Below are 20,446 nucleotides of genomic sequence, written 5' to 3' on the forward strand. Positions count from 1 at the left end.
GGGTTTGAGGTATGGGTTTGCAACTCTTAAAATCATAAAACAAACATAAGATTTGGGTTTAAACCATTATAAACACATACCTTATGCCTTAAGTATGCATGTGGACCAAACACCCTCTCAAGGTTTCCAAATATGGTATGGATTTAAATTTTTCATAGCTCAGTATAAGTTGGGTATAGCTCATAACAAACATTCAGGTATCAAATTAAAGATTTCTTTTTTTTTTCTTTTTTTTTTTCAGACAAAGATTTCATTCAACGAAAAGCACGATTACAACCTATACTAAATACAAGAAAGTAAAAAGTACAAGACACACTAAAAACTCGTTACTATCTTGGACAAAACACATGAAAAACAAAATCATAAAACTTGGTAATGTGCGCTTGATGGAGCCCTTGGGTGTTGGATGGAATTCACGAACGAAACCGTAAAAACCTGTCAAAACAAACTATACCTTTGCATTGCATTGTCATCAACCCATAACATCTGAAGGTTGCATTGTTATAGGAGGAAGTGTAGAAGCTAGGACAGAAAGCTTGAAATAAAACCCTTATACACATATACAACTTGACAAAGGAAGGAAGTAGCAAAAGGAACGAAAATCCTTGGCCTGATTGAGAAAACCTTACGAGCAAGACTAAATGCTCACAAATTGAGCAATCCCTACGACCCAAATTTAGAATAGTCCAGAGGGATTCTTGGCTCAATACTACAATTTGAGTCACAATTCCATGTAACTCGGTACCCATTCGAAAGGGTACGGTTGGTCTATCCTCTTCAAGTGGGATGAGATCCAACTTCACTAGAGGGCTATGAACCCCCAAACATTGTGTCTGGAGAGCCTCATAATTAATAACAAATAAACATGTTTTTAGATTCATGTTCCAACCTCATACAATCAGGGTTTCATTTTGCATTTCAGATTCATTTTACTCTACATTAAAATAGAACACCTCCTAATAAGCATGGTTAGACATAAATATTAATTTATTTTTGTTATGGGCAATAAAATAATAACTAGTGCCAGGTGCCACACTATGCCATTTAAGCAAATCTAGTTATTCAAATACTTATAAACATTATTGTCAAAAGAAATACTTATAAACTTTGAAGTCATAGACATAAAACCTTCTGTTAATACCAGATTGTTAAAACCAGATCATTGTTGTTGTTAAATAGTATTTTGGTCTAACATTCTCAATTTGGTTAAATTCACCATTCTCTTTCTTATAGTGGACACTCTAATCCAATCTTGGGTATTGGTCTATCAGATACCCTATATTTTCGATAACTTAAAATACCCCTAAAAGGCTCAAACAACTTGCATCAAGCATTTGGTAAATGACCATACTCGTCAATTCATCATAATATACAAACAACTTACCACTAGATCGCTGGATTGCGCCTAGTTATACATGAACTAAAACTATTTTGCAATAAACCTCTCTCTCCCTCGCTCCCCTTATCTCCATGGCTTCTAATATTCAGAAGATAATCACCTGATACTCTAAAATTGTGAGAAGAACTCATGAACATTGTAGTAACGGTCAAGGACAACATTATACAAAGGGTGTATTGGTTCCAAGAGATTTGAATACGGACCAAGCACTTCCTGCGCCGTAGGCAAAGAGTCAGCATCCTTCAAACTGATATACTGGCACACTGATAGACCACTTAAACAATAACATGTGTGGTAGAAGTCTCTGCTCTTTCCAGGCTTGTCTCTAAATCCTCCATCCATAATCTGCACCAATTAATCACATTCACTTATTTGAGGGGGAAAAAAAAAAAAAAATCGCTTCAACAATTAATTATGCCACCTCTGTGAAAAGTTTAAGATAATCAAAGGGGTTAAAGGTAGTTAAAAATATCTTAATAAATAACAAACATGAATAGCAGGCATATTATCACTTCTTCCTTTCCTCTATTTTCCATCTCCCGGAGGAGTGGGAAAAGAAGGTAGCTTTACCAAATCACTAGATCAATTGATGATTTTCAGATGGATGTGATTTCAACAAAACTATTTCACATTATCAAAATATGTCTTCTATCTATCACCATGACACATTGACACAACCTTGATCAGCATAAAAGCAGCATCAGCTGCAAAATTCTCCACTGATTTAATACACAGATATACGACTAATTATATGCAGCTACCTCAAACAAGTGAGAGGCAGCCCAAAATTCCAATTGGGTGAGCTCAAGTTAGAACTTTTGTTCATATAGGTGACATGCACTTAATTTTTCCATGTCAATTAGATGCATCTTAAATTCTCATTAGATAGCTTATGCCTGTATGGGGATGTATTGAGGGGTTTGAGGAAAAGATTTCATGTTCCATTCCTAATTCACACAGTGATTTTCTTTTTTAGCTATACTAAATATTTTAAGTTGACACGTGACTTTTAATACCATAAACTTTACATAACTAGATTTTGTGATACATAGATGGACTTGCGTAATAGATGGAGTGATTTATGCAGTGCAAAAATAATAACCCAATAATCCTGCCTTGAGCAATGTCTGCAATCTCACCTCTACAAGCACAAGAGAAAGACTACTTATGGAAAGCCCAAAGTGGGGAAAAAAAAAAAAAAAAAAAAAAGGTTATAATGTTTGAATATATGGAAGTTACTCTACTTCTTTGAGTTGTCTATCAAAAAAATTATACTCCTTATTTTACTATAAATGCTAAAAAATATATCCCAAGACCAGGCAACCATGCTACTAGTAGGCTCTAGTACCTACGGCAACAACTTAAAAATAAAATCATTAATTAAACCATACCAAGAAATTCCCCAATTTAAAAACTACCTGAGAACAAAGAATTATATATTGCTGCAAAGCGAAGTTGTGAAAGAGGGGTCCAATATTGGCTGAACGTTTGACAAATTCAAAACCAATGTCAGACAAATTAGCAACATCAAGAACATCTTGTAGGCCTGCAGATATAAAACCACCAGTTTAATCTTACATGCTTATAATAAGAATAACGAGCGTCTACAGCAAGTTTAAGGAAAGCCTATCTGACTACGAAAAAATTCCTAAACTAATTCTAATTCAAGAATTAGACATATATATGGGCTTTAAACATATGCCTATGTGAGGCATGTATCAAATTTAGGCTTGTGAGCAAAAGTACTGAACCCAAGAACTTCTAAAAAATGAGCAACCAGACTCGCTTATATTACATATAGATTGGAAAGAAAGAGTGAGTTAGTGTTAAAAAAAAAAAAAGGTAAATAATATGTGTAAAATGGTTTTGGGGGGGGGGGGGGGGGGGGGGGGGGGTAAGGGAAAAATGTAGATAAAGAAGAGAGTGAGTAGAAAGGTGATAATATTCAAGTGTAAAGAGGGGTAAGGTAGTAATAGGGGTTTGCCAAAAATGGATTATAGTGAAAGAGCGGTTTCAAGAACTTTCAGAAATGATAGTACAAAAAGATTAAATATGTGACCAAAAAAAAAAAAAAAAGACAAAACCAGTAATATCCTTACTTTTTTGTCCAATGTGGCTACTATCCATTTGACATATTTCCTCAGGTAAGTTAAGATTTCTTTTGGAAGAGCCATTTGACATCATACCCAGCTGCTCCTCAATAATTTGCAGCAACCTTTGAATTAGTGGAAAGATACCTCCCTTGAACCAGATAATACATGTCAGTTCCTTGTATGAATTTTTTTTTTTTTTTTTTTTGAAAAAAAAAGTGAAAAAAACGACAGATCAACATATAAAACATCACCTGCCAAAAGGAATAACAACCATCCACCAATTTGTTTGTCCTCCCCTGAAATCCACCCTCAACTCCTTGACGAAATACAACCCAATTCTGGTTAGAGATTCATTAAATCAGCACTAAATACATGAGTTACATACTAAAGATCACAACTCTTGCTGAAAAAAAAAAGTACAGTTTATTTTATTTTCAGCACATGCGTATCCTCTATAAGATTTGATCAATTATCTTGATTTCTCTTATTTTTTCAATAATAAAAAAATAAAAATAAAAATAAAAAAATTGCTGCAACATATCCCAACTAGTTTCGGGAAAATATAGAGCATAGAATAAAGTAAGGTAGTTCAAAGGAGATAAAAAAAAGAGGCAAACCCAGTTAGTCTTTATGATTGACAAAATTCATCAATCTAGTGGCAATATTGTAAATAGGTGCACTTTTTTACTTCATGGGCAAAACCGCTACTTCAAGTAGCGGTTATGCCCTAAAACCGCTAATTCAAGTAGCGGTTTTGTCCATGAACAATAAAAAAAAAGTACACTTATTTACAATTTTGCCACTAGATTGACAAAATTTGTCAATCATAAAGATTAATTTTTATTTTCTCCAAAAAATAGGGAATGAGGAATAAATTTAAGAGAGGAAACAAAATTAAAAGACTGTCCAACCAACAAAAAAAGATAAACCACTCCTTTCTTTTTATTTTTCTCCCAAAATACACAAACTTTCTATCCAATGACATAGGCCTCAAGTTTGCGTCTTCATCATGATAACTTTCAAATCGTACATATTAAATGGTAAAAGGATACTTTTGTTTTTAAGATATTTAATCAAAATAATATTTCAAAGGGAAAAGGCAGTATCTTCCTCCTTTTGTTCACCAACGGGAGGAAGATCAAAAAATAGATTTAACAGGATATGAATTATTCTTACAATTAGAGCAGGCAAGTCCAATCGATGAACCTCGTTGATAAGAATCATTGTGGCCAATCCACAAAAGGTATACCTATTGCAAGCCAAAATACATTATGTCACATCAAGCACAAGGAACAAGGGGAAAAACAGCAGAGTTAAAATCAACCACAACATATAGTCATTAATAGTACTGTACCCTCCATGGGCTTCTGAACCAGGCTCACCAGCAATGCCACCTTCATATGTCTGACAACTGGAGAAACATCCACACCACATCAAGAAAAGTTAATGTAGTCTGCCACAATTTGTTTATTCATGTATATACCAACCTTTAATCATTTAAAGAGGAAACAGGAATGAACTCAGAAATAACTGGAAAATAAACAAAACAAAAGCCAGATGCAACAAACCTCAGAATGTAATCCCCAACATTTTGCACCAATTCGTGATCCAAGATGTTCAAAATACTTGCAACCTTGGAAGGAAAAGAATTTATTAGACACAGATGAAATCACGATGATAATCCAGGCATGGTGAAGAAACTACTTTTTAGCAAGGTAGATAGCATCAATAAAAACAATTACAAAGCCTTGATTCCAATGATGAGGTATACCTCTTAGCTTTCCTTACCTGCATTCATTGGATGATTCAACTACCATCCATTTACATGCCACTTGAACATTTGTAATTATGGGACTAAAGCTTTGATTGATTGATTAATCATTTGTAATTATGGAGTATTTAGGACTCTTTGCTTCATCACTTTGCAATCAGGATATCTTATAAGACACTCCAGTTGTCCTCTTACAAGCTAATATTTTACTCCCCCATCCAAAAGTGTTTCCAAATTTTATAAACGTAAGAATTAAACCTAAATTACAGTAATTACAATGTATATTCTTAAAATTTGAACAATTGATGAAGGTAACATAGGCTGCAACAATAAAAAACAATTGAAACTGTTATCTTATAAGATAAAGCTAATATGTTACTCCCCAATTCAAAAGTGTTTCCCAACTTCATAAATGAAAGAATTGAACCTAAATATTGGCAATTATATCTATTCCTAAAGTTTAAACAATTGAGGCAGGTAACATGGGCTGCAACAATAAGAGACAATTGAAGTTGTTATCTCACAAGAAATTCCATAGTTATCTCATAAACTATTCTTAAATAAGATCTAAGTTCTCACATCTTAAAACAAATTAATGATCCCATCTTTTCAAAATAGAGTATAACAACCATCTATTAATACCAAATTAGCCACCAAATAGCGAATGTGAGAAGCATAAATTAACCTTCTAATGCATTTTGAGATAGCCTATGATCACAAATGAAAAATAAAATCCCTAATACCCAAGTAGTGGACAATATTATTCCCACATTCAACCAACAATCATTTAAGTTAACACTTCACTTTAGGTTCTCTATAGTAAGATAAAGATACTTGTACATTAAATCACATAATGAAAAAGCAACGTAGATCAAACTGCAAAATAAGAAAAATCTTACAGAAATTGCAGTGTAGCACGCTCTAACATCAATTTCCCCCTTTTCATGCATTCTGAAAAGGCAAAAGACAACTAAGCATGCTACATAAAAGATCAATTATAAAAGAAAATTTTAAATAACAATTCCAACATTCCTACAAGAATGTCACATTGTCACCATCCTTATGCCTATTTGACTACACATTTTTGGCTTTCTCATGTTATCCTTATTTACAAAGTTGGTAGATATTAATGGAGATGGTAGATATTAACAATGACCGTAAAGCCCTTAATTCAAGAGCTAGGCTCACTAACCAATGCAGATGGTAGACATTAATGGAGTCAAGAAAGAACCAGCAAAATAAAGGATGTTCCAAAAAAGAAGGATCGTGAAGTTCTTAACAAGGTAATCAAGTGGATAAACTCTTTTTTCATTCCAAATCGGATTTTTACAACGGTAAGCATTCTCCTATAGTTCATAGTCCAATATCTAGAGTGACAACAACATAAAACTTAAAAGCCGAGACCTATGTTACATGGACTTGGATAGGAGGATCTGATAGTGTCCAATAAATCAATCCAATCCCATTAGAGCGCGGGGTCTCTATCCGAGGTTTGGACACGGATAAGGGAGCACAACAAAAATCTTTACTTCTAAGAATTTTTTTCCAAAGGCAATTTGACAATAAAGATGCAAACTTAATTCATTTAGTTTTATCTATCAAAAAATTAAAATTCAATAAGTTATAGCGTGTAAAAACTAAAATATCTTCAATTTCCAATAAAAAAAATGAAGAACTAGCGTCTAAATTAGAAGCTAAAAAAATGAATTTCAATTCCTAACAGATACCAAAGTCAACATGTGACTATATAATAGTTATCCCACACTCCCACCCAACTTTCATCTTCACCTACCCCCACACCGTGACAACTATTATTATCTTGCAATTTGGTCTTTCCCTTTCTCCCTTTCTCTCTTCATTGTGCAATAAGTTTTTCTATTATCTCTCCATTGTGTCCGACTGAACAATGTCAGGTTTAACCCCGGTTTTCATACCCGAACCAGGTTGTGTCGTGTTCACAAACAGAAACAAAGGAGTCAAGTGTCGAGTCCATGTAAAATAGCCCAAAACAACTTTTAATCTAGGTCCTAGACAACAAAATGAAGCCTTAAATCAAATAATATATCTCATATTAGGTGGGATGGTACTAGAAATAACCTAAAATCACATTAGGTAGGATTTAGAAACAAATAATTTAAATAAGTTTCAAATGCTCCTACAATTTTTAGCTTACCTTTATATTTTACGAAAAATTGATAAAAATAATGCTAACTTTTGCTTGTTCACTCAAAATAATCCCGACTTTGGATAATATTTAAATAATCTGAACTTTAGGGGTTATTCGCTTTAAACGGACTTAAGTGGCCTGTTAAAGAGATAAACTTCTTTTTTTTTGTTTATGTGACACGTGTCACCATGTGATGCTTGACAAAAAAAAAACCCCACTAGGCCACCACCAACTTTCCGGCAGCCCCCTTCTCCCACTGCCCCACTACTCCTCCGCCCCTATTCGCCGCTGCGCCCAGTCCCCCCCCCCACACCACACTGACTCGGGTGCTACCCCTCCCCCTCAACCACCAAACCCTCTACCGTGAAACCTCCTAGTCTAAACCCAAACCCTTAAAAAAAAAAAAAAAAAAAAAAAACCAGCCCACCACATATCCCCCCCCCCCAAATCGGCGCTCCCCACCCTCGGAACCCTAGCTCTAAGGCTCCAAGGGTGGGGGAGCATCGATTGGGGGGGATTGTACGATGGGGCTCTTGGGTTTTTTTTTTTTTTTTTTTTTTTGCGGTGGAGGTTAGGTGATTTAAGGGGGAAGGAGGGAAGCACCGGCATCGCCGTGAAGGAGGGAGGGTCTGGTAGTCGGTGCTGACGTGAGGGGAGGGTAGACAACAGTGGTTGGGGGCTCCGTAAGCAGACGGTGGGTGGTAGTTAGGGATGGCAATTTAGTTCGAATTCGATTCGAATCTGACCCGATCGAGAGAAAAAAGTCTGATCCGAATCTAATATAAAAAAATCCGAATCCACCAAATGAAATCCGACTCTGAATGGGAGCCGAATCGAACTCGGATCCTATGTAGGGTCCGATCCGATTGACTCGAGTCCGACAAAGAGTAAGACATGCACTTATTTTTTATTTAAATATTGTACATATATTAAAACCCTAACAACTACATATATTAAAACCCTAACAACCCTCCTTCCTCACTTTTCACATGTAGCTGCCACCCCTCTTTCATTTATTCATTTTCCTTCAATCTCAACTCTTTCTCTCTCCTCTCTCCTCTCTCAAAGTCCAATTTCTTAATATCTCACTGTAATCCAAGAGAATATCTATCATAATAATTTTGAAGAATCAAAGTCACTACTACTTAGCAATTTAACAAGATTATTGTGTTTGGGTGCCTTCTAATAATCTCTGACTTGGGCTGTTTTTTACTTTTTTTGTTTGAATTTCTTTTCCACAATATGTGATTTCATATAAAACACTCATATTTTTGCATTTGCTGTAAAATTTGAAGGTTGAATATAAATTTATACATTTTTGTTTGTTGATATTATAGCTTATGGTGTAACTCTGCCGGATTTGGATTCGGAGGTCCGGCAGTTTGGAGGTCCAAAAATCCATCGGATTCGGACTCGGGGGTTATTAACCCGGACTGGGATTCGGTCTCGGACCTGAATTTATAGTCCGTATATTAATCGGGTTGGATATCCGAATCCGACCCGTTGCCTTTCCTAGTAGTTGTGGGTGGGGGGCCTGGGTTTATTAAATTTTGTTTTTTTTTTTCAACCAATCATGTGGTGCCATGTGTCCCATAACCTGATATAATGGGTGACCGGTTAGGACCATTTAAAATAAATAACCCCCAAAGTTCGAATTATTTAAAAATAATACAAAGTTGAGATTATTTTGAGCAAACGGGCAAAAGTTGGGATTAGATTTACCAATTTTTCCTATATTTTAACTCAATGACCACCTAAAAAATCCAGCCATTAAAACACTGTGACACTAATGGAAGCATGTAATCATTACACTTTGTTTGGAAGAATGTAATTTTGGAGAAGGAAGGGAAGAGAACGGGAGGGATCCATTTCCCCTCCCTCTTTATAACACCAACCCTCCAACATTGGAAAATAAATAATTAAACAAAATTGGAGGGAAAATGTAGCTCCACCTTCTCCCTCCCCTTCCTCCTCCCCCCCCCCCCCCCCCCCTCTTGATAGCTCTCTCTCCAAAATTAGAAATTTAGAGGTACAATGGAGCTCCAGCTTCCCCCTACTCTTCCTTCCCTTCCACTTTGCTATTCAAACAAAGTGCAAGTCTTTCTCAAATGTAAAAGGAATGAAGCTGCATATGAAAGATGAACCATTACAGGAAGGGTGGGACAAAAAATATGAAAAAGAACCACGAAAGGGGGAGGGTGGGGAACAAAATAGCCATCGAACCAGATTTGTCATAAAAAAAAGAGGGGTGGGGCACAATTTATAGCAACGAACAGAGAAGCTTTTGAGAAAGAAGATAATAGTTACTATACCTGAATGACCCACTTGGGTCCTTCATTCGCTGCAAGAACGCATACAATCTATCTCTGCATAATAAAACATAGTCTTAGTAATGATGTTGATACTATGCGCATGAGTGTGTGCACGAGTTAATGCACTTTTCCACAATTGGATATCATGTCTTTAGGTCACAGGTTCCCAAGATACCCTTAATTTATGGAGTATACTTGGGTTTCCAAGAAAGAAGTGAAAGAAAAAAGTCTTTCCCCATTGCGTATGTATGAAAAAAAAATTTAAGCAGTTACGCTAGCAAGCCAATTATTTCACAAGTTAGATGTCTTGGAATGTGTGTGGTGTTTGTTCATGTGTATGTATGAAATGATAACAATGGAAACAAAAGTTCTAATTCAGTAAAATAGTCACCTGTTAATAGATGACAATGCACTGCGCCCTCCCAGTGTGATAAGTGAATTCACAGAAGCATATGTAGTTGCCAGATGAGGCATCTGAAAATTGGAATTGTTAAGACACTCAGTCGTATGTAAATAGACACATATATGAATAAATAAATAAATAAAAAGATAAAAGAGAAGAGTACTGAGAAATATGTAGCAAGTGACAAGCTGTTTTTCTGAATAAAAAAAAAATAATAAGTGTTTAATATAAAATATTAAACACTTTCTCCTCCTAAAAGAAAAAATATCCACATAGGTAGTCCTCCTCTTATGTTAATGATAGAAACCTCACAGTCGTTCGAAAACTCATCCTTAAATATTTTGATTCTCTGTTGGGCAGTTGTAAAAGAGCAGACTCGACTCAGGATTCTTAAGAAAAAGAGTTTTTTATTGCAAGACATTGGAGTTGTGCATTAAGGAGGAAAACTACATTAATCATTTACTCTCTATTCCATGTTTTTTTCTATTTGGTGCTTATAGCGTTATAGCCTTGTTTGGGAAGAGCTTTGATGGGCTTAAGGACGATAAAATACTGGCTTGCTTAAGAGAGGATAAAGATTTTGTTTGCAATGTGGTGGCACACTAGGAATAAAAAATTAAAAAGGATACATGTTCAACTGTTCGAGAATTAGACACATTAGGGTTTATATTTTCTGTAGCAGGCCGTGCTAAGTTTAATGGGTGCAAGGACAAGACATTCATAAAAAGTATTCCGGGCCTTGTATGATCTCCAAAGCATTTATAAGCATATATTTCACATTAAATTATCATCTGTTCCCACTTTGATTTCACTTAAATATGTATTTCAAGATAGTGTGTCTTAGGTTAATAATCAAAGCATTTCATAAACTTTTCAGAGAGTTTTTGACAAGGCTACTTGGGGAAAAATGGAGTCAGAATAACAAAGTTGGGTGTTACTTGACTTTTCTTGCTTGAAGATATATTAGTTCATAACGGCTCACTGGCACAAGAATTTTTTGCATATGGATGATACCTAAGAATTATTTCCTGAACAAACAAGTTGTTTCGTATGAACTGATAGCTCAAAATTATGATTCTGTGAATTTAATTCATAGATTACAAACATTCAGTTCATATATTACGAGCATATAATTTGTATAGTTCAATATATAAGAACAATTCATAAAAAATAAGCATGTAGTTTAAAATTATGAACAAATCAAAGAAACTGAACATTTAGCTCAAAATTATGTAAGTAGTATATATGTTCATAAGATTTGAGCTATATGCTCATTATTTTGTAACTATTTGTTCAGTAATTTTATAACTATTAGTTGGGTTGAAAAAGGATACATATTAAAAATGATCAAGATAGATTGATAAGCTATATGCAAATTGAAAAAGATACTTGCCTGTCCTGGTCCACCACCATATCCACCATGTGGGTCCTGCATCCAAATTCAACAAAAATGATAAAATTAGTATCAGCCAAACAAAGAAAGACAGCAAAAGACTTGCTATGTTAACTGGGGTTCACATGAAAACCAAGAGATGTGATGCAAAATTTCAACTTATGAAAGCAACATTAGAAGTTAAAAAACACGAAAGACAAACATTTAGAGGCACTAGGCCATTATCTAAATTGTGATCTTTTAGCCTCAAAAAACCCTGTACTTATGTCAAATTAGAATTATCTATTTGCATTGTCTTCAATGGTTGCGAGGCCAGAGTGGCCCTACCTTGGCTACGAACCTATTCTCGCTAAGCAATTTCCAATTTCCACTTCCCACTTTCCTTTCATAATTTAATCCACCACACTTCTTGTTACTAAAACTTCTATACAATGTCGTCTTCAATAACAAACATGAGAGGGTAAGGAGAAGCAAATATAACAGAAAGCTTCTAACATTAATTGCAATATGTTTCTAGTATGAGAGTTAAGCGGTGTCAAAATGTTATCTAACCAACTTGTTCCTAGTTTTACGCCTAAAGCAAGAGGAGAACTACCTAAATTTAAAATCAGCATATATAAAATTGACATTTCCTCACTTTCCTCATTCTAAATTGAACTTAAGGATACTTTCTAGTTTAAAAAAAACACAGTATCATGGTCTCCCGCATCAGACACGTAGTAGAACGAACTTTCGAATTTGGTCTAAGTACTCGTGAATTTTATCATGTAACTGGATAGATCTTAAAAGTCATGGTCAGAGGGTTCATACAAGTTGCAGTTGTATATTAATCTATTGTCCTAAACTGAGATGACATAAGCATATCAAAACAATTCAAGTCTAACTAACTCCTAGTAAGCCTAGGATTTGTTCCTTATTCCAACACTAAAACTAATCATATCTAATCCAAATTCAACAAGATAAGAACTCACTTCAACAAAACTAACTACGATTCTAGTGACACAAGGATATGAAATTCAACAATAAGTCTTCAAAGTCTCATCCAACTTGATATTTACCCATGTTCCACCTCCACTGCTATGTTTGACCACGTACATTAACTCTGACCATGTTTGAGCTTGTTACACTAGCAAATTTCTATATCAGTAAGTTCCTAAAATAGAAAATTCCTAAGTATAGAAATTTTAAATGGGATATTAACCACAAATACCTGAAGTGCGAAAACCCACAAAAAAATTTTACTTAGAGAGTATGAAATGCATGTATGATCCTACTAAAGAAATTTGGAAGATAGCGTTGAGGTGACTCTATCTGCAACAGCATTAGCATCTAAAATCTCCAACCCTAGTAAGTACAAAATAAAAAATAAAAATTAAAAAAAAAAACAAAAAATAAACAACCAACCAACCTATATAGCAATCGAACGGATTTCCTAGAAGAGATTCCTAGATAAATTGATGCCAAACACCATAGGATAACCCATGTTCTCCATGACTCCTCCACATGGAGGCAAAACTATAAATATCTCTCAGCCCTCTCCCCTAGCCCTCTCCCCTAAATTGGAGCCTAGTGAGAGAAACCAGGTTCATCACTTTGCTTTTATTAGAGTGATCGATAGTTAAGTTTAGGATGTTTCACCATTTGATGACCTAGGCAATGCCAAAGTTACAATGTAATGGTAAGCTCATGAATGGATTAAAAAAATATCATAACAAATCTTCAATTTAAAAATAAATACACTAAGCAAAGCTGGATAGTATGGTACAACAGTACCAGGTTAGGGACAAGCAATATTTGTATCCTGCCAAATTCGTGTCGATCTTCCATAAAAAGGGGCCATGTAAATCAAGGTGCCAACAGGCTCCTTTAATCCTTTAATAACTTCTGAACTTTTTATCAACTGATTAAAATTATAACAGAAGAATCCAGCCAAGCCCATCATGCTCTTAACAGGCTCATGCCAAATTTTAAAATGAAGTCCATGCTAGGCCCACTGGTGTGCCTCTCGTGCTATGAGCCATTGGAATGTTCTTGTTGGGACATGCCAACTATGCAAAACTGGACTCCCTCCATCCGTTTTTTATTGCCCCATAGAGAAAAGTTCAGTTTTTTAAGAAGCAAAGTAAAATTGTGCACACGGCCGGTTGCAAGTGGGATTGATGAGGAGAAAGATAAGAGAGAGCAAGTGGAGTTACAAGTGGTGAACTTTACCAAACAAGGTTCCCCATAGAGCAAAGTTCACTGTTCTAAGAAGCAAAGTAAAAGTATGTACATGGGTTACGACTTACGAGTGGGATTGATGAGGAGAGAGGTAGAGAGAGCAAGTGAAGTTACAAGTGGTAAAATTTATCAAATATTGTAATGGAACTTCAAAAGGACATTTCAAAAAGAAGTATATGATAAACAAAAAAGGGACAAAGGGAGTATGTTCTATGCTCTAATTGGTTCTAAGCACAAAGGACCCGAACCATAATGAGACAATTTCCAAATCTAGGAGAACAACACCATCGAAAAACAAAGCCGCAACCTACACTTGGACAGCAACGCATGTGATATAATCAATCCTTTCCTGAACTTAAAGACATGCGTTCCGAACTTCGTTCAAAACTACGCCGCAATATCCTCCTAAGAAAATAAATAACAGCAAATCATCTATGAAACATGTGTATCTTTGTTACATCACATCAATCCATATTATAAGCTACACATATCTCCAATATGAGGGCCAAGAGAAAAAAAAATTGGCCTAGCTTGGCTCAAATGTTCATATCGAATTTTAAAGGAATGAGTTTGTAGTCCATAATAACCTAGGAATAATCTATAAAAAAAAAAAAAAAAAAAAAAAAAAAAAAAAAAAAAAAAAACCAACAACAACAATAGTAATACGAAAAGACAAAAACTTGTGAAAAAAGTAAATCTTGCATAAATTGTACACTGTTTTTGAAAAGTTACAATTTGTTAAGTCACACCACCATGATCAGTTAAAAAGCTCCCCCAAACTATGTAACAAATTGAATGAATAAGAATGAAATGAAATGAAACCGAACCTGGCACTGACCGAGAAAATCAACGGCATCACGTTCCAAGTTGTCATCAAAAGATTCACCCAAAAGAGCAAGTGAATGAAGGATCCAGTAGCAAAGCCATGGTCGACTGCACAACAAAGGTATCATCTTTCAAAACTTTCCATAGGTGGCGCATTGGATGAGATTGTGGGATGTGGAAGAAGGATGATGAAGGTATGAGTTAGTTCTCATAGATTTTTCACTGTAAGCGATACTCTGTAGTCTATAATACGTTGTTGGTTTTGCTTATTTTGTCGGTTCGTTCTAGTAGCTCCTAAGATCATAGACATTAACCATTTCGGCCTCAGTCTTTAAATTAGCAGTTGTGGTTTTTTAAGCTACAAGAGTAGGTTATACTAGCTGGTGAGTGGTGACTGTTACCTATAAAACTAGCAGTTCAAAATATCAGTGTCTAGCAGATTAGAAGTTGAATTTGTATACTTCGTAATATGTGTGTGTTACTTTTATTATGGTATGTTAACTTTCATCCTCCATGTACTTTGACATAGAATTTACATTATGATAATTATTTTGTGGCAAAATTTTCCAATGTAAAGTAAAACCAATTATGGAGATTGGCCATTATCTTCTACTTGCCACATGACTCCTATTCAATGGCACCTATAACCAAATCGTACTTCCTTCCATGGGTACCTTGCTTTTCAATTTTTATACCTACTATTTTGCAAAGGGAGGCAACTTAATTGAAGGACCAAGACTAAGTTTCTAGAGATTTTTGTTTTCAAGTTCAATTTTGATACTACGGACATTATTTTCAAGCACTGCCACTTTAACAATAACAAGAAAAGTTTAAACACAACTTGTACGACTAACCACCACCTTAAACACTATGGAGTGCTTAGCCAAACAGCCATATTTCATCAAACCTCAAACCGTTACTTAAAAAACAAGACCACATCCTGAATAATTAGCATAACTTATCTTAACTCTTACTCCGTAGTCCGTACCTATCTAAACATAAAATTAAAACTTAAAAGTGCATAAGTATCAAGGGGAAAAAGAAAACGCACTTGGCATCAAGAACACAGAACGAAGCAGGAAGCCATTTAAGGCCATTGGTGAGATACTCGGCGTGCTTATCACTCGCGATTTCCATCCTGAAAAAAGAGGCAATAATCAATTGAGAATCATAACAAAAAAAAATATACTTCATACAAACATAAAGAAAGAAAAAAAAATAGCAAAGAATACATGACAGTTTGAGCTCTCCTGGGGAGATCATTGAAATGTTGGTAGATGCTAAAGACTTTAGACTCCACCATCCCTTGCTCTCTCATTGTCACCGTGACGTTCGGTTCCGGTGCCGCCTCCATTGCTAAGGAAAACTCACAACCTATTATAAAAATTACAGTTCAACAAATCAAATTTGTAAAGCTTTGTATGTGACGCAATGGCAGATAGCTTCGACAGCAAAGACAACAAAGAGGAAGAAAATCTCTGTTGATTAGGTGTTTATATAATCCACATTAGAATAACGGCCAGGCCCGTCCCTGAGGCAGGGCAGGAGGGACAGCCGCCCTAGGCCCAGGGTAAAGAGATTTGATTTCATATTGAATTATCTCGAAAAATACATAATTTTAGGGATATTTGATTCAATAATCAAATTACGCTCACAAATTTCTTATCTTTTGGATATGATGTTTCATAAACTAAGAATTTACGAACCCTAAACTTAAAGCACTGATAATTAAATTAGATTAGATCAAATATAAACCCTAGATTGTGAAATTGATATGATGATGACAACAACAAACAACTTACCTTAGAAGCTGCTTCAATGGGGGATACAAGGATAAGATTCAACGGAGAACGCTTCAATGGAGAACGTTGAGTGCGCTCCAACGAATAACTGAGAGTCTGAGAGAGGTAGGAATTAGGAAATAGGAACGGAGGCAAACTCTTAGCCCAGCACGGTGCTGGGCCAAGCACACATTAAATACATTAAACAATTAGCCTGTGGGTCCTGCGTGTAGTATTGAGTGCACTTTATACGGAGTACATGTATTGCTATACATGTATTTGAATACGCGGGTTTTTTTGTTCCCGTTGACATATAGTGTCCCTTTTTGAACAATTTTGCCCGTTACTCTTTTTCATTTTGGGTTGTTCACAAACTGAAACTCAACTCCTCTCTTCCTCGTCTTTCTTCCACTCAGAGTAAGAGTATGCCTTCAAATTCCTACACATCTAGAAATTCCTAATGGGGTTGCAAAGCTAGGGTTTGTGTATTTACAATGTGGATTTCCAGTGTCCTGTTTGATAATGAATTGGGCGAATTAGGGTTTCTGTAATCTTGTTTCCGAAATTCGGTTCTTGTTTGCGAATTTCGGGTGTTGGAGTTGTTGAATCAAAGCCTTCTTCGTTTACATTGTAAGTGTAGTTAAATTGTATTTCTATTTTTGGTTAATGTTGAATCAATTGAATGAAGCAATGGCATTGAATTTGTGTATAGTAAATGGTTGGTAATGTGTGTGAATTGTATGTTTTTTTCCTACAAATCTTATACTCGTGCAATTGGTTATGCAATTTGTACATGCTAATCTAACACTCGTTCCAGGAATTTATTTTAGTCGCTCAAATTCATCCAATTGGTTTTGTTGTGTACAATATGTGATGAATGCATGATTTGTATCAACCGGTGGCTGTGTTGAATCTTATGATTTGTGCGGGTTTGTTATCTGTATGTTGATGATGGTTTAAAGCTGTATTTTCCTTTCAAAGGCAATTATATACATAATTATACTTGGTATGGTAAGGCTATAATCTAGGCCTAACTTCCTACAATTAAGGGGAAGATATTAAATAACGAGCATAGTTAAGTATTATATAAAATAGAATATCATAATGCTTATCATTATATTCCAACAATTGTAACATTGAATTGAGTTTTGCGTTTCTGATTTGTCGGTTTTTAAAATTGACATAATTTGTTGTGAACTTATTGTCAAAATTTGTGGCTTACAATTGTTTGAATATAATTGTAAATAGGTGTAAATGGCAGTTGGTGGTGAGTATGGTGATTATGTTTAACAAATGGAGGAGATGGTGGAGTATGATGAATTAATGGATGAGATAGTGGAGTATGATCAACAAACGGATGAGATTATTGCAGAGGGGACTGGTGACACTAGAGGTTATTGCACTCCAGATGAGAAGGAGGAGAATGCTGATGTTCCGAACATGGTGAACATGGACTGTGTTAGGGTGGATCCCCCTGAGGTGGGAATGATTTTTAATTCATGGCAAGAAGCTGATGTTTTTTACAATGCATATGGGAAGCAAGAAGGATTTGGGGTAGTGCTTGCTCAAAGTGCTTATAAGTTGGTACAAGGAGTGAAGGTAAAACGTGCCATAACCTGGAAATGTGACTGTGCTGGTAAACCAGATTCTAGAAGGAGGGTTGGTGGAAAGAGAGTGTCAAGGGAGTTAGAAGGTGAACCTGCGACAACCAAAAAGTCGAAAAAATGCGGTTATGGTGCAAAGGTGTATGCAAAGCTGTTGGAGAATGGTAGATGGGAGCTGAAGAATTTAGTTTTGCAGCATACTAACCATAATCCCACCCCATCTAAAGCAATGTTTGTGCCAAAGTACAGGTTGGATGAATTGGAGAAAGTGCCATATGTTAAGCGTAGGCTTCAACTTGGTGATGAGTCGGTATTAGCACTTCAACAATGCATAATATGATTGCTGCCGAGAGGAATGACTTAGAAAATATGCAATTTACTAAGAAGGACTTGCACAACTTGAGGGCTAGGGAGAAGAAATTGAAATTCAAAGATGGTGATGCAAATACAATGATGAGTTATTTTAAAATGATGCAAAACAACAACAAGAATTTTTTCACATGCAGCAGTTGGATCGGAATGGGGTTCTGCAGGATGTTTTATGGGTAGATCCTAGGAGTCAGGCTGCTTTTAATGATTTTGGTGACGTCGTGTGTTTCGATACGACCTTCCTCACAAATAAATACGATTTACCTTTTGCCAATTTTGTTGGCGTTAACCATCATGGGCAGACAACATTGCTTGGTTGTGCACTAATATCGCGGGAAACCACTGAAACTTTCAAGTGAGTTATAATTTTGTGATTCATTTACCTTTGTAAATATCTGTTTACAATGCTGCTGTTGTTGTCTTTATAAGTCACCTTAGTGATTCAATTATCTGGCTGTAGACTAGGTAAGCTGGCTACTCACTACAGTATATTAACATCAAAATCCACATACCCCTTACAATACCCTACTTCCCCATTAAATACTAAGTCACCCCTTGCCCACAGTTACCCTAGCAATCAGAGAAACATGTCCTATTCTGCCAAATGGCTATACACACAAAAATCATAGAAAATTCTTCTTTTTGTCCTCTTCTGCTGTCCTCTTGTAATTTTGTGCCTTCTTTCATCCATAAACCCGAATTGGTTTAGTTTGATTAAGATATTAATATGCGTAATTGTTTAATTTGTTATAATAGGTGGGTGTTTTCAACCTGGTTAGATGCAGTTGGGGGAACTCCAATCCTCCCATGGCTATTTTGACAGATCAAGACCCAGCCATGAGAAAAGCATTGAAGGATGTTATGCCGCAAACTAGGCATAGATGGTGTCTTTGGCATATCACTGACAAATTTGGTTCTAAGTTAGGGAAGTGTAAAGGATATACATATTTCAAAGAGGTGCTCAAAAATATCATTTATGATAGTTTGAGTATGGAAGAATTTGAGTTGAGGTGGAAGGATTTTATAGCCACCTATAAGTTGGAGAGTAACTTCTGGCTTGCTATTTTGTATTCAGAGCGGGAAATGTGGATACCAGCGGCCATGAAGCACATGTTTTGGGCTGGAATGAAGACCACCCAGAGGTCAGAAAGTATTCATAATTTTTTTGATGAATTTTTCAACAGAAATACCGGACTCCGTGACTTTGCAGAGAAATATGTGAGGGCTATGGAGCACCGCAGGGAAGTAGAGAGGTTGGCAGATGGTAATTCAGCTTTGTATCCTCGGGGACTAATAACAGATTTCAAGATTGAAGAGACGTTCAGGAATGTATACACAGATGCAAAATTCATGGAGGTGCAACGAGAGTGTAAGAGATTGATGTATTGTAATTGTAGTAGCTTGCAAGAGCTTGGGGATGGGTGCTATAAGCACCTAATTACAGACAGAGTCTATGCTTGGAATGAATTTGAAAAAAAAGAAAAGCCTGTGGCAAGGTGGCGAATTTACCGGGTTTTGTACAATGCAAAAAGTGAGGAAGTGGAATGTGAATGCAAGATGTTCGAATGCAATGGGATTCTTTGCAGGCATTGCATCAACGCTCTAGAAGTACAACATGTTCCTAACGTGCCATAGAAGTACATCTTGGATAGGTGGCGTAAAGATATTTACCGCAAGCATACTAGAGTTAAAGTTGCGTACCATGACTTATCTAAGACTGCGGATGTACTTCGATTTGACAAGATGAACCTTGTATTCGAGGCCATTTCATATCTTGCTTGTGAGAAGGATGAAGCTTTTGCCACGGTCATTGCAGGCTTACGAGACTTAGAGTTGAAGATTAAGGAGATTGTGAAACCTACACTTCCCTTAACCAGTGTTGGTGAAGTCATTACAAATAACACACCCCAGAGCACTAACAAGGTACTGGTATGCCCTAATGTCTTTGCCACTCCTTCTTCTGTTGGTAGGAGCGTCATAGGGGGATATAGTGGTGCGGGAACTGATGAACTTGATCTTACGATTGTGGTTGAATCACAGCAAACTGGTGTTGGAGTTAGCATTAAGGATCCACCTTCAAATAGGGGTCTTGGGTGTGCTAGAGCTTCA

General features: G+C 36.0%; 2 protein-coding genes across 3 annotated transcripts; one reads left to right on the top strand and one right to left on the bottom strand.

Moving 5' to 3' along the window:
* Positions 1 to 1,116: 1,116 nt before the first annotated feature.
* Positions 1,117 to 16,524, bottom strand: LOC145563908 (protein farnesyltransferase subunit beta-like). Of its 2 annotated transcripts, XM_081624300.1 has the most exons (15): positions 16,386 to 16,524; positions 15,816 to 15,957; positions 15,635 to 15,721; positions 14,586 to 14,691; positions 11,539 to 11,574; positions 10,134 to 10,216; positions 9,743 to 9,796; positions 6,163 to 6,214; positions 5,061 to 5,125; positions 4,847 to 4,903; positions 4,669 to 4,741; positions 3,744 to 3,830; positions 3,499 to 3,640; positions 2,818 to 2,945; positions 1,117 to 1,744 (listed from the first exon to the last, which is right to left on the bottom strand). In XM_081624300.1, the coding sequence occupies exons 2-15, from the start codon at positions 15,935 to 15,937 to the stop codon at positions 1,508 to 1,510; spliced, it is 1,329 nt and encodes a 442-aa protein (XP_081480426.1). In that variant the 5' UTR covers positions 15,938 to 15,957; positions 16,386 to 16,524; the 3' UTR covers positions 1,117 to 1,507. The 2 variants fall into 2 exon arrangements, with proteins under 2 accessions (XP_081480426.1, XP_081480427.1); XM_081624301.1 differs by lacking the exon at positions 16,386 to 16,524 and having other exon boundaries at positions 14,597 to 14,691; positions 15,816 to 15,954.
* A 1,133-nt stretch (positions 16,525 to 17,657) lies between these two features.
* On the top strand, positions 17,658 to 19,972 carry LOC145565172 (protein FAR1-RELATED SEQUENCE 5-like). Its single transcript, XM_081625254.1, has 2 exons — positions 17,658 to 18,278; positions 19,094 to 19,972. The coding sequence occupies exons 1-2, from the start codon at positions 17,658 to 17,660 to the stop codon at positions 19,970 to 19,972; spliced, it is 1,500 nt and encodes a 499-aa protein (XP_081481380.1).
* Positions 19,973 to 20,446: the final 474 nt, after the last annotated feature.

This window comes from Chenopodium album, chromosome 10, assembly GCF_948465745.1.
Source record: "Chenopodium album chromosome 10, dcCheAlbu1.1, whole genome shotgun sequence".
NCBI lineage: Eukaryota > Viridiplantae > Streptophyta > Magnoliopsida > Caryophyllales > Amaranthaceae > Chenopodium > Chenopodium album.